The 15,308-nt window shown below is 41.2% G+C and overlaps 1 protein-coding gene across 5 annotated transcripts in view; it reads left to right on the top strand.

Annotated features, from left to right (window-relative positions):
* The window catches only part of DDX25 (DEAD-box helicase 25), a 155,946-nt gene that overhangs the window by 78,756 nt on the left and 61,882 nt on the right, over positions 1 to 15,308 (top strand). For all 5 annotated transcript variants that reach the window (XM_075604354.1, XM_075604353.1, XM_075604356.1 and 2 more), the window contains one exon: positions 6,555 to 6,669. In XM_075604354.1, the coding sequence (XP_075460469.1) occupies positions 6,555 to 6,669 (115 nt within the window). The remainder of the gene's footprint in view (positions 1 to 6,554; positions 6,670 to 15,308) is intronic.

Below are 15,308 nucleotides of genomic sequence, written 5' to 3'. Positions count from 1 at the left end.
ATATATAAGAGTATCCCCTCTATGGATGGCTGCTGCTGCACCGGACTGCTGGGCTCACACGTGTGTTGTTAGCCGTGGATAGTGCTTGCTCCCTCTGTTTGTAGCATAAGCCTCTGTGCGCCCTGGACACGGAAGATTCTTCCTGCTCGGCTGTTGAAAGCGCGCCAAACGGAGCTGTAGTGAACGCGGATGGATATCCGCCCGGATTCGGCAGCCAACGGGCATCTGCTAGCAGGTTTCAAGGGGGACTGGATTCACCACCGAGTCTGGAGGACCTCTTAGAAACACCCTACGCGTTTCGAAAGTCTAGCTTTCTTCCTCAGGGGTAAACGTAGTATAAAAAAGTAGTCCCTGTATGTCCCGATATATATAGTCCCGGATTAAAGGTGCAGTACATCAGAATAGACTTGCTCATGCGCAGATGTGTACTTTGGGACTATCAGCGTCTCGAACAAGAACATATATACAAAAACAAACATAAAACATAAAATGACAAGTGATACATATTAAATAATAATAATATATTTACACTGTCTAAAATAATGACAATGGAACATGAGAAATATATAGCCTAATCTGAATCATTATTGATATTATCAAACAACAGTTGTGAGCCCTATATAAGAAGTATGTTGAGCAGAATTCATACTAACCTAAACAATAGATTATATATTTAATGAAACAAAAAACAATATGAAAATTATATATATATATACCCTTATAATGGGTGAAGGATGTGATGGTGCTGTGTAGGTATAAAAATATATGTTCCCATACATTGGGTGATAGGATGTAATAATATTGTATGAAAGTGGAAGTGAATGAGATATGTGTATATTTGATGTATGTGAAGTATTATAAGCTTAATAAAATGTCAATTGTGAAAATTATTTTATATAATATAAAAAACAATTGTGCAGTGGTGACCGAGTAATTATGTGAGTTAATTAAAATGCATATAATTATGTATGCTATGATCAGTGAAATATATGTGACTACTACAATATTGATTTTAAGTAGAAATTAATCAAATAACCTATTACATATATAACTTATATGCGATATTTATAAGATATATATATAGAGTGGTTCTCCTGTGATACTCAATAAATTTAGTAGTGTGCTGTACCAGAGCCCTGTGTAATTAAGATAGAATAATCTATCTTCTATCTTAATTACACAGGGCTCTGGTACAGCACACTACTAAATTTATTGAGTATCACAGGAGAACCACTCTATATATATATCTTATAAATATCGCATATAAGTTATATATGTAATAGGTTATTTGATTAATTTCTACTTAAAATCAATATTGTAGTAGTCACATATATTTCACTGATCATAGCATACATAATTATATGCATTTTAATTAACTCACATAATTACTCGGTCACCACTGCACAATTGTTTTTTTATATTATATAAAATAATTTTCACAATTGACATTTTATTAAGCTTATAATACTTCACATACATCAAATATACACATATCTCATTCACTTCCACTTTCATACAATATTATTACATCCTATCACCCAATGTATGGGAACATATATTTTTATACCTACACAGCACCATCACATCCTTCACCCATTATAAGGGTATATATATATATAATTTTCATATTGTTTTTTGTTTCATTAAATATATAATCTATTGTTTAGGTTAGTATGAATTCTGCTCAACATACTTCTTATATAGGGCTCACAACTGTTGTTTGATAATATCAATAATGATTCAGATTAGGCTATATATTTCTCATGTTCCATTGTCATTATTTTAGACAGTGTAAATATATTATTATTATTTAATATGTATCACTTGTCATTTTATGTTTTATGTTTGTTTTTGTATATATGTTCTTGTTCGAGACGCTGATAGTCCCAAAGTACACATCTGCGCATGAGCAAGTCTATTCTGATGTACTGCACCTTTAATCCGGGACTATATATATCGGGACATACAGGGACTACTTTTTTATACTACGTTTACCCCTGAGGAAGAAAGCTAGACTTTCGAAACGCGTAGGGTGTTTCTAAGAGGTCCTCCAGACTCGGTGGTGAATCCAGTCCCCCTTGAAACCTGCTAGCAGATGCCCGTTGGCTGCCGAATCCGGGCGGATATCCATCCGCGTTCACTACAGCTCCGTTTGGCGCGCTTTCAACAGCCGAGCAGGAAGAATCTTCCGTGTCCAGGGCGCACAGAGGCTTATGCTACAAACAGAGGGAGCAAGCACTATCCACGGCTAACAACACACGTGTGAGCCCAGCAGTCCGGTGCAGCAGCAGCCATCCATAGAGGGGATACTCTTATATATCCACTGCCTGATACCTTCTTACTTTTGGTAAGCAGGTACCCCCACCTGAGTTGGAGTGCCCTAACAGTTTCTATTTTATGTATTTTATGTATTTTTAATGAGATGCTTTATTAAATGTGTTTGTAATTGGTCACTTGTTGTTCCCAGCGTCCGTCTTATGTTATATGTTTGTATGTATGTCTCACAGTATTACACTATGTTGTGATTTTTTTTTCCTTACATGTTTTCCCATCACATGTGGAACATCCATTCCCAGGAGAAACATCCACGCCACTGGTTGTATATTTCCATTACTATATATTATATGTTTATATTTTACTAGTGCAGAGCGCCATTGATATATAATTTTTGTACTGTGAAATGCATTGTTGTGTAACTTATGCCCAATATGGCTGAAGACAAGTTCCTGTTTTCTACAGGGCAAAATAAGTCTGAACAAACACAGTTCAGCTAGCGATAAGTAGGTGACAGGTCAGGTCACATTCTCAGACCTGCCTGCACAGCACAATTACATATGGCATATGGCATGTGATTAGTTCCTGAGACTTAAACGTTAGTACAGAATAGTTATAGAAAAACGGTTATCCAGCAATCAAAATGGAGTCCCCCCTTATATGCACATTTACAATCCCCCCTTTTGTCATCACAAAATGACAATTAACCTCTAGGATATGGGGGTCTCGTATTGGATTTGAATGTTATCATAATCCATCAAAGGTATCTGGACTCTAGTGGCAGTAGGTCCAGAGTTACGTATCATATTTGAGAAACTGTGAATGGGGGCATTAACGTCCAGTCCACATGTCAATGGACTTACCAAAAGGCATAATCATTTTACATAAAGATAAGCACATAAATTTGCAGCATGAAAAAATAATAACTAATACTACGATTATACTAGTGATTACTATCAGTCCCATAAGAAGTTTCCTTCCCAATTCTCCAATCCATGCACCTAACCCAAAAGTCCAATCAAACTGATCAATTCTCTCAGTAATGTCTGCGACAAGAGTTTTGATGTCAGCGACATGATTCTGCAATGATTTGGAGTGATCAGAGAGATTGAAACAACACATTCCCTGAAAATCTTGACATCCATGCTCATGTTTAAGCAAAAGATAATCTATTGCGGCGCGATTTTCCAAAATTGCTTTGCGTGTATCTTGTAAATCTATCATTAGTTCTTCTAGGGCCTGGGAAGTGTGATTTAACCCCTTGGCTACAGCGCATGCCAGTTTGGCGAGAGTTCTTGCTGTATACACAGCCAATCCAGGAACTCCAACAAGGGAAGCTGCTAGACTTACAATTTCAGTGGTTGACAATAAATTATAACTGCTTTTATTTCCGTTATGTTTGTGAGTGTGTTTTTTAAACCATCTACTCCATAAATATTTTGGTCAACTTTATTACGCTATGAGTGCGCCTGTTTTTTTGTCTGTCTTTAAATATAATGAGACTGCTGTCATTCCAAAGACAAAATAATGATGGCGGTGCATGTCCTATAGGAATAAATAAGGAAAAGGTAGTCAACTCTGACAAGAATAAACAAGACAGCACTCAGTGGTAAATGAACAATAAGACCTGTAATCAGATAAACAGCAGCAGAAACAAGATCAACGTTTCGGTCCGCGTAGGGACCTTCCTCAGGGTGGTGCTGTCTTTCACCATTATCGTTGCTGTGTGCTGGGCGATAATGGTGAAAGGCGGGGTTGCAGACCAGTCTAAGACATGCAAATGAACATACCGTAATATTTCTATTTGCTGTATATATATGTGTATAGTATGTGTAATTTTTTTTTTTTTTTCATTTGGAGGGATGGAAATATGATTTGCAAACAGACATCTTGAACGAGGAATGGGGGGATATTTGGGAAGGAGTGGCCAAGACTTCTGTTTACACTAGAACAATGGAAAATGCATGTAAGATTCTATTTTAGATGGTTCTTGACCCCACAGAGACTAAGCAAGATCTATCCTGATTATCCAGATTTGTGTTGGAGGGTGTATGGGAGATATGATCCACATTTGGTGGGCATGTCCAAAAATAGCGAAACTGTGGTCCAAGATAAGACTGGCTTGATGAGATGTTGGTCATGATAGCCCTGGATCTATTGGCTCTTCTCTTTGCCAGACCAATCGAATCATTGAACCCCCAACAACTAGCTCACACATTCTCACAGCTGCCAGATGCGTAATAGCTGCGGCCTGGAAAAATACAAAAGCTTCTTCCACAAACATGATTTAAAAAAAAAAGGATAAACGTGTTCATGACAAGGGATAAACTTACAGCATGCCTAAGACACACTACAAAATATGGAACTCATGACTTACATATAGATAGTATAGTATCTAACCCTAGTTAATGTGGATAGGACCTAAAGAGCAGGGAGGAGCTGGACAAGACTTGAGCTTGGCAATTTTCCTTAGCCAACAATAGAGATCGGAATCATCTCTGATGTGTAGGATCAGTCGAAAGATGGTGTGACGACCTTTCCTCCCCTCTCCCATTTTATGTCTCCCCCCACCCCTGATATTTTATACGAGTTCTTGGAGAGGGGTTTCTCCCTCTCCCCCCGTGATGGAGCTTCCCCCAGGCTCTACTGTTTCCCCCTGTCTCTTTATTCTGTACCCCAAATGAGAAAAGTTGAATAAAAAATTTGTGATAAAATTTTTTTTAATCAGTTGAAGCTGATATTGGTGGTGTTTGTTATTTCCCTCCTTTATTCTGTTGCTTGGGTATGTCCCTACGGTGCCAACTGCCATGGGAAAACAGGAAAAGAGAAAAATTTGCCAGCTTACCGTAATTTTATTTTCCTGGAACCATGGCAATGGCACATAGTTACCCTCCCTAGGTATATGTCTAATATAGATCAGTTGCCCTTTCAGCTATTAGAGAGGCCAAAGACTATCTGTAGGTAGTAGGTGGGGCCTGTTGTGGACTACCTGCAAGAATTAAATTTCCTGTCCTCTCAAGCTAGGAATAGACTTAACCCTACGGTGCCCACTGCCATGGTTCCATGAAAAGAAATTATGGTAAGATGGCTAAATTTTCTCTCTTCCCAATCCCTATCTGCAGGGCTGGGAGGCTAAGCCTCTTTCCAACCTATAACCCCAAAGTTCAAAGAGGTACCTGTAAGAAGGGGCCCTTTGTGTCAGTCTCTTGAGTCTGGGTTGGTGTCTCTTGAGGGGCCAGCCTCTGGTGAGTTCCAGGGTCTGCTGTGCCCTGCAATAGAGGTCTGGTTCCTAGTATCTTGTTGGCAGCACAAAGCTTCTGTGCTCAAGAGATCAATTCTTGTGAGTCTTCTGGCAACACAGTTGTCACTGCTCAAAAGATCTCCCCTGCAGTTCAAGCAGGAGGCTTTTCTACCTCTGAGCCAGATGGAGACTGTTTAATTGTCTAGCTGCAACTAACCAGCTCCCTGCTAAATTCCACAGACTAATAAAGGCTTTCTTTTGAAGCCATTTTAGACAGCAGTTAATGCCCTTTTATAGGGCCCCAACGGTGCCAACTTTGTGATGTGACCGCTATGTCATAGGGGAACTCAAGGGATAAAAAGCACACTTGTACTCATTGTTTCTTTCTTTGTTTTTAAAGGGCACTGTAAGCGATGTGTACAGGGGTATACTAATGGAGACCGATTTGGGTAAAATTAAAACATGGCTTTATTGAGCCTGTTCCTTTAAACTGTACAATATACAAAAGCAAAATAAACACCTACTCAACTTTGGAGACTAAAAAAGACTGTGCCCTAACTATCTGTGGCTGGATAGGCCAGTTCCCAGTCCAAAAACATAATATATTTATCAGGGAGCTATATATAAGAAAGTCTTATCTGGTGTCTCCAGATGCAGGCAGTTCAGTTCTGTTGCACCCAGGAAACCTCTTATCAGCACACAGCCCTAGTGTGTGCTTGAATACTCTCCTCAGTCAGCACAGTTGAGTGCTAAAGCATCTTTGTGCAGGCCTCTCTTCTCTCGTCAGCACAGTTGTTTGCTAAGGAATCTCTCGGTCAGTTTCTCACAGGAGGCATTTTATAGAGCTCTGATTGGCCAGGTGGAGCCTGGCTAATTGCCTGGCTGGATGCCACAGAGTATTTCGAGGCAGTTTAAACAGGGATAAGTCCCTGTTACAGGCATGAGTGGTTAAATCGCACATGGGCTACATCAAGTTGTTGTCAATGTATATTTCTTTATTATATATTAGAGTGATCAAAGATTTTTCTTTCCCAAACAGTGCATTTGCCTTAGTCCTACTTTTGAGCTGGCTTTGCAGACTGGAGAAGTAATAGAACAGATGGGAAAGTTTTGTTCAGGCATTGAAGTTATGTATGCTGTTCGAGGAAACAGGCGTATGTATTTTGATTTTGTTTTTCTTCTGCTTGCCATTTCCACTTGTCTTCGTGCTGTAAATGTATACAGGCCAAGTCCTAAGAGGTTTTGGAAATATTGACATTCATCTCTAACCAGGAATTTGTGGGGGGAAGAGCGCTTACAAAGGCCCTGTGAGTAAAGACACTGACTGGCACTGAGTTTGAAGCAGGGGAACCTGGTTCAATTCCTGGTGTCGGCTCCTTGTGACCTTGGGCAAGTCACTTCATCTCCCTGTGCCACAGGCCCCAAAAACATAGATTGTAAGCTCCACGGGGCAGGGACCTGTGTTTGCAAAATGTCTCTGTAAACCGCTATGTAAAACTAGCAGCGCTATACAAGAACATACTATTATTATGATTATTCCCCACAACATTTAAACTGATTGCCCGGGGACAGCACAGGTTCTATGTAACTGCCTCTTACCTTTTCTCCGGCTTTTCCCCCTGCATCCTCTGATAGTGACAACACATCACCATGGTGACGCGTTGCCGCAATGTCAATGGTTTAACATTTATTTTGCATTTACAATATGTTTAATGTTCTACTGAGGTTTTTTCTGACACTTTTTACATACATACTGTCACTGGGAATAAGGTACTTACACATTTATACCCGGATCATATCACTGAGCAAAGCCAATAAGTAAAATAAATTGTGATTTATACCGTAGAAACAGGCAAATACACATTGGATTACAATAGGCAGAAGAAAATGCACTTACTGGGGGTTTGGGACTGACACCTCACCTTTTTAACTTGGGAGGTCTTTTCACTTTGCTGCAAAGAACAGGATATACTATGGTTCTTTCCCCTTATACAGAGGTAAAGGGAAGGGTTCACAGTGTAGTGTAGGACCTGCATTAATTTTGGTTATACCTTGATGTAGTATGCAGGCTTATGACGCTTTGGCCAAAGGGTTAACCAAATAACCAAGTATTTAATATTATTATTATTGAAGTATTTTACTTTATACTTTTCATCATATATGTTTTGTCAATGGGATGTAGCATTGGGCACCCCCTGTCTCTTGTATACAATTGCCACGCTCAGTAGCTCTCTGGTTGACATAAATATATATTCATCATGTGGTTGGTGTGGGAGTTTGAGCTAGCTGGGAATGTGTGTTAATCTATGTCTGACTGGTAGCATTTATTATATTATTATTGAAGTATTTAAACTTTATACTTACTACTTTATATGTTTTGTCAATTGTATGTAGCATTGGGCACCCCTGTCTTTGGGATTGACAAACTGACTTTCCTGGTTGAAATAAAGTATTTAAAACAGTCTGTTGGTTTACCGGGTCTTAGCCAGAAAAGTTCTGGAGCTCAAATCGGCATGAGCCTCCAGCAGCTCCGCACTTTCCACTCCAAATGGTACTGACAGTGTGACTTAGAAGCTTTTCTGCTTAAAGTCCTGTAGCTGTTTTCTTGCTGTCTCCGCAAGGCTTCTTTGGGTCGATCAGACCCCTCCGTGAAGGTTACACACTTTGAACCTTGGAAATCTTGGAACACACATTGAATCACTGGGGAAAAACTGCTCTCTGAGCTGGATGCTAACTTTTTTTTATAACCTTTTCAAAGTCATCCCTGCAGTATTCCAGCCAATCCGCAGCATGAGAACTTCATCTCTAGCCACTCACACACTTTGCCAGGTTTGTGAAAGCTGGCACCTATGGGTTCAGAAAAGTGAGCGGGCATGTGCACAAACCACCATCTTGCCCACTTACTATTCAAAGCCCCCCGCAGGCTCAGTGCCTCCAAGTCTAGGAAGGTGACAACTGGCCAGGACTTGAACACTTAACTCAGCTATCCTGTTTAGATTGCTTTCACACCCCTGGCAGCTAGTGTGACTTTGATCTACGGACCTGAGATTAGACTCACTGGCACCAAAGCCCAGATGGCCAGGAGCCCCCTTCCGTTCCTAGGATGAAAGACCCTGCCTGGTTTAATGTATAAAGTAAAACATATTTTAAAACACTGCTGCTTAATAAAATATACTTTTATACATTCTGCTATAAAATGTGTTACAGTACTTTGGTGTATGAAATAGTGTAAAAACTAAACTGTTCCCCTTACACTAGACTTAATTTCTTACACCCAGCAAACTAGACTTTTAAACATTTAAATTTTACTTCTACAACTTTAACAGCCTTATCGTAATAAAGCCCTGCTCAGTTTTATAAATTACTGTAGCATCCCTGATCCCCTATACCAGAGCCAGGCAACTATACTAGCATGCTTAATACACTTTATTTAAAATATCCCAAGTCCTTTGGTGGGAGGGATGGAGGGGAAACCAAACTGTTTTTCTTCCCCAGCCACATCCCTGACACTCTGCAAACAGACTTCTTATTTTAATAAAACTCTCAGCCTTATCCTTGTCTGGAGTATCCCCTAAACTCCTTATTCCAAAGTTATGGTGACCTGGGCAGCCCCTCCTGTTATATTTGGGACCCCTCGACGGTTTCAGGGACCATTTTCATCCCTGTGCCTCCTTTTACTTTTTCTGGTCTATGCTGAAGCAGGACCTCCTAGTGGTGAGTCGCAAGAACGTTTTCATGGTAGGGTTTTGACCGTAGCACTGTGCTTCAACGTAGCAAGGAATCTAACCTGATCCCTTGGGGTCTCCAGTAACTTTGATACCCTGCTACATAGGGCGCAATCTTAAAGAAGTTTCTCCGTCAACCCTACCCTGAAACTCTCATCCTGGTCGTCTCCACTTGCTAGCTCTCCTGGACAGGGTAAAACATAAAAAATTGCAATTGTAGCATATTTTATTACATGGTACAGTAATGCATGCACAATACACAGGTCCAAGAGCTGACACTCTAGGACCCCCAAAACACAGTTCAGGGGTAACTAAGTGGGCTTAACCTTTATTATAAAGCCTGGTTACCCCCTCACCGTCACATATACATACTGTCGCGGCCGAGTTTATTCTAACCTTTACCCGGTCTCGGCCGCGACAGATACCGGGCGCGCGCCGAGGTGTCCCGTGCACGCGCCGGAGCCTCGGAGGATCGGTCCTCCGATCGGGGCTTCCCCCTCTCCGGGTCCGCTGGAGCCCCCCACCACCATCCCCCACATTGCAGCAACCCAGGGCTCCCTCGGGGAGCCCTGGGCACGCGCGCCATGCGCGCAGGCTCCCGATGAAACGTGACCGCATCGATGACGCGCGGCACGCCGAGGGAAAAAAACGAGCAAGCAGGGAAACCTCCCGGCTTGCGGCACTAGCCAGGTGAGACTTAAGTGTGTCGCCACTGTACATACATACATACAATTGAAGCAGGTGGTTTCTGGCGGTGAACACCATACATTTCAGCTCCGGGGACAACCTGCTTCTTGATATGTAGGGGGTGCCAGTTGCCGGGGCGGCTTCCAGCACCCCATTTGGTGGTCTATCTCTGGAAGCAAGGGGTCCCTGGAGCTGAGATTAATGGGGTTCACGTCTGGAGACCCCCTGCTTCAATCCTGTATAAAAAAAAACATTTTTAAATGTCCTGCCCCTTGATGTAGATGACTGAATATGGTCCTCTAGTGTTCCCTCTCATGACCTATAGACCCATATTTGAAAAACTCTGTCATCATGTGACAGGAAAGAAGGAACCCGTAAGAGCTGCTATGGGGAGAGACAGAACATTTTTCTCTCTGGGACACGTCTTTGGCCCAAGATGATTAACACTGCTTTAATCCTCCCGGGTCGGAAAAAATGTATGGCGTTCGGGGGCTGCGGACCAAACGCACACGGGTGACAGATTTCGGCTTGTTGGTCGGCTGTCACGGAGGCACTAAATCTTACTACATCTGTAATAGAATTATGTGTGGTTGACCCCATAGTCTTATGAGCCTGTGAAGTTCTGGCAGTAAATCTTTTTCTATCTTTGCCCCATAGTACCATAACAACTTATCTGCACAGTGTTGTCACCACAACCTAAATGAATCCCAGGTGATCTGTTTAATGTTTTTGGCGGCCCAATACACGAGTTGCCCACTGTGCAGACTTGCAGTGGTTGTTTCGTGTTCTCATTTAGATTGAAACGACAGCAGAGAACAGAACAGACATGGTGCTCCTGCAATGTCTTGTTAACATGTTTTTTTTTTTTTTTTTAGTTAAGTAGCGTCTTGTCTTCCTTTTTTCTTTGGCTGTATAAGTATATGGTTATTTAGATTTGCAAAAGGGAGGGAGGGGGAAAATGAAATCCCTTCAGCTTCAATGTATCCTATGAACATTGACAATTCCCTTCAACTTAATCTTTATACTGCTTTTTCAGATGGCTACTGTAACTCCCAAATATAAAACTAGTGTGTACTGGAATTTATCATTACCCATTTCCAGGGCCCTACAGATTTAAAAAAAAAAAAAAAAAAAACACTTGGCCAAGATAAAGTCACTCATTTTGTGTGTCCCGTCTCCCCCCAAAAATCCTCTCACCCCCTCCATTTTACAGTCTCGCGAGTGTTACCGGGCGGTATGGTGCGGCTTCTCCTTATTTTCCCCAGCAACTTAAGTGTCTCCCCTGAAGCTCCCGTAAAGATGGCTGCGTGGCGTCAAATGACGCTGCTTTGCCATGACAACGAGACGCTAAGTAACATCACTTGGCGTCCCAATGGCAACGCAGCGTCATTTGACGCTGCACAGCCATCATTACTGGAGGTGCAGCAGAGACAAGGAAGTTGCTGGGGAATAATCAAGAGAATGCCAGGAGACTCCACACCACTCCGCCGGTAACGAGAACAAGTAAAATGCACTCGCCCCAGGTAAGCGGGCGAGTGCATTTGTCGAGCCCTGCCCATTTCACTTATAGCTAATTTCAAGATTTATATATATTTTTTTAAACTAGGATTTTAAGGGGACCTATTTTAATGGATGAGGATTTTCTGTCTAAATCTTTGCTAATGATTTCATAATTTCTTTGTCCTAAATGCTGGCTGATGTGTTGACTGTTACGAGTTTGCTTATTATAAATGCACTTAATGTTGGAAAGCTGTTGTGACTTTGAAAGTAGAAGCACTCTCACGTCATCTATTGAATTGCATGTGGTGCACAGTTACACCCCACAGGGGTAATCACTGCTAACTAGATCCGAAAAGGAAAAAAACAGCACTCAACAAGACTTTGCAAATGTAAAAAAGTGTTTAATGGTGGACAGATCGATGTTTTGGTCCGAATGGGGATTTTTGCCAAGATACCACATTGCTAATTAAACACCGTTTTTATGCATGTGAAGTGACCATGCATGTCACCAGGTGTAATGAATAAATTACAAATTGTGTTAATCACTGTCTGTTAACTGACAAGGCAATCACATAGATAAAATATAAAGATAGCATTGCTGGAAAGAAACTGTATAAAACTGTAAATTAATCTGGCTCCCTGTGAAACATAATCATTACAAAAAATAATGTATAAAAAGAGAACTATAATGCAAGGTTGAAGGTTTTAATATGGGATAATTTTCAGGAATACCTAATAGAAAGCAATTATTAGTAATAGCATGGATTTATGAAGGATTGGTCATGCCGAACTAACCTTATTAGTTTCTATAAGGAGGCAAGTAAGAATTTAGACCAGGGTAATGCAGTTGATATGGTCTACTTAGATTTTGCAAAGGCTTTTGATACAGTTCCACACGAGGCTAGGAAACGCCCATACAGTAATATAAAAGTATAATAGTGTATCTCTATGTGCCCACTATGATTAAAATATTTAAAAAATATAGAGCCCTCTATTACGAGTCACTGCATTGCATTTTTTGATTGCCGTGTTTTATTCAATGAAACTCCCTTTATATAAAAGTGGAAATGCGTGTCTCTTTCCCACTACGATTAAAAAAAATTCAGATTATTTACTGTACCCTATGAAATCCTTAAAGTACAGTGTGCGTGGTCTCTATAACATCTATCCAGTTTTTTTTAATATAGACGCATGATGCATATGCTAGTCATTTGGGTATGACTGTTCTACTGTACAGTACTGTTTGTATACACAGGCTGAAAATTGGGTGGCAGCAACTCATTGTTGATGCAAGTGGTGTGCTGTACATAGTTTTTAAAGTCGATCGTGTAGTTGGAGCAGGTACTCTGGTAGCGGCAGGTTATTGGGGATGTAGGTTCATCTCCTTTTTGGAGTTGGTTGGTCCATAATGGTATTTGAGCAGGTACTCCAGTTGGGGCAGATTGGGGCAATCGGTTTGGGATGGTCTATTCAATTGTTCTCCTTCGAAAGTTGCCATCATTGAACATACCCACCCATGATGTGTGCAGTGCCCAGCACCCGCCCCTCTTGCCTAGGAACGGTGTTGTAATAAAGCAATCATTAATGCTTAAGTTGTGTCAAATAGAATTCTTCCAGCCTCTATGGTGTGGTATTTTATGCATAGAACAGGTACTTTGTCAAAGATATACTGATAGATCTCAGAGACGCAGTCTTATCTGTCCCGACTTGAATAGGCATGACTGCAAGCTGGTATTGTGTGCCACGGAGAATGTGCCATGTACAGTTCAAAGTGATGAGACAGATTAGGTTCGTGCAGGGGGGTGCGGTCATTTTCCCCTGCTGGCTGTCTCTCTTCCTTTCCCCCCTCGTGCGTCCCCTCTCCCTCCGTACCATGGATCTGGCGTCATGAAGTCACGTTGCCATGGCAACGCGTCTCCAGAAGCCGTCTGAGCCAAGGTAAGTGACGTTTACAGAGGCCTTTGCCGCTCCCCCGGCATTTAATTTAAATACCTTTGTGAAGTGTGCAAGTGCGTACCCCTGGGTTAATGTATAGTGGCTTTTAAGAAATTGTGAAACTGCAACAGTAGAGCTGTGCAAGGTAATTGGACAAAGGGACATGTACATTTCTCTTCAGACACCTGCTATGTTGTTACTAAACTGTAGCATTCACTGTATAGTCAGCGAAGATATTCAGTGCACCACCTGCTTGCAACGCCCTGAACTGGCAACAACACAAATAATCATTCCATCTGACCACAAATGTGCTCAACTTGGCAAGGCCACAGATGAGGTGCTGATACTGCACTTCGGCGCTGCAGTTGGTCATAAGTCATCCTATCTATACTTCATCTGCTATGAAAAGCACCATTGGAATAATTTCCACCATTGTGTAAATGTCTTTAAACTACCATGCCCTTTACGTCCAGATGTGTGTGCCTCCTGGCTCTTTGTTTTCTTTTTTGTCCAAGTGTCTCCTTAACAGATCATACTCGCCGAGTAGAATGAGCACTTCTAGGAAATGTTCACAATTTATCAATGATTCTAGTCAGCTTTGGCTGAACTACCTCTAGCTTATCCCTTGTTTATCAATCAATTTGACAACTATCACAATCTTTTCAATCACTTCTCTATTTTGCATTTTTTCTCATTAGCTTTTGATCTGTAAACAGTAGTTGTTTGTCTTTGTGGTTGGAACTATGAATGTGAGCTTCTGCTGAAAAAGTGTGGTGTTTGCTTTATTTGTGTTCATTAATCTACTTCTGGATAGGTCTCCAGTTTTTCCAACTCTCCATAAATGAATTTCTTTCCTTTTCTTTGCTGTAAGCTAGACAGACTGTACTGTTAAAAGCATTATTAGATATTGTGATGATCAAGCCCCTAAATAGTGTTGGGACTGAAGAGGTTAATGTGTAAATTGAGTGTAATAAATTGCATTCCCCTTCCATCTGTTGGTCCTAGATTGCAACTGAATTTCCCAGCTGCAATGCGTTTTAAACGGTGTCCCTTAAATCATCTTGGGAGGGAAAGGGTTAACTGTATTGTGTGTATAATCCTGTGTTCCCTGCCCTAAAACGCAATTCCTTCACTAGAAAAGGTATTTTAGAACTTGTCAATGTGTTTGCTATAAGTTATAATATAGAGCAGAGCTCCCCAAATGGAGCTTTGATAGGTTGTGTATGCAAGGGGAGCACACTTAAAGTCCTTTTGTGATGTCCTACACTTTCCGACCCCTGTGGATAAGTAACACCAGAGATGAGACAATATGCAGATCAAAGGGGCTATGACTCACCCAATTGTATATGCAGACCGGGTCTCACAACTAGGTGATAATCATTTCGCTTGCCAAAGGTGACACCCTGAGACAAAGCTTTGACAGTCCACTGACACTTCAGCCAGACTCACTGTCTCCAGATATTCTGGGTACTTTTTACTAAGCAGTGCTACCAAGCTGCTCACTGAGCATGCTCAGAGTTACCTGGGCTTGCCTTATGACCATTTCCCACGCTACCTGGCAGGATCTGATAGGAGGAAGATAATTCTTTGCCAGTCCGATGAGGCTCATGTTAAAAACCAGGTCCATTAGCTTTAAAAGGTGCCTGCAGCCTCATCCCTGTGCTGTTCATGGTGCCCTGAATTCAAGGGTGAATTGCTATCCCTGCGTCGGGATATTTCGCCGTATACCATCTTGTAAGTGTTTTTATCCCATGTTATTCGTTTTACTCTGTGTTATTCTGACAAGAAATAAACTTTCAGATTTATTTTATCGCTGTCTCACTCCAATCAGTTCCCAGTGATTTTGTGTAGATAAGTTTGTGTCCACCGTGACAGATATACCATTAGATAGACAATAACGTTGAGAACCATTCTCTCCCCTAAATATATTTTTCAAAGAAAATTGG

The sequence above is a fragment of the Ascaphus truei genome, chromosome 6 (genome assembly GCF_040206685.1).
Source record: "Ascaphus truei isolate aAscTru1 chromosome 6, aAscTru1.hap1, whole genome shotgun sequence".
NCBI lineage: Eukaryota > Metazoa > Chordata > Amphibia > Anura > Ascaphidae > Ascaphus > Ascaphus truei.
Note: the sequence above shows the minus strand (reverse complement) of the source record. Positions and strands in the feature narration are given on the sequence as shown.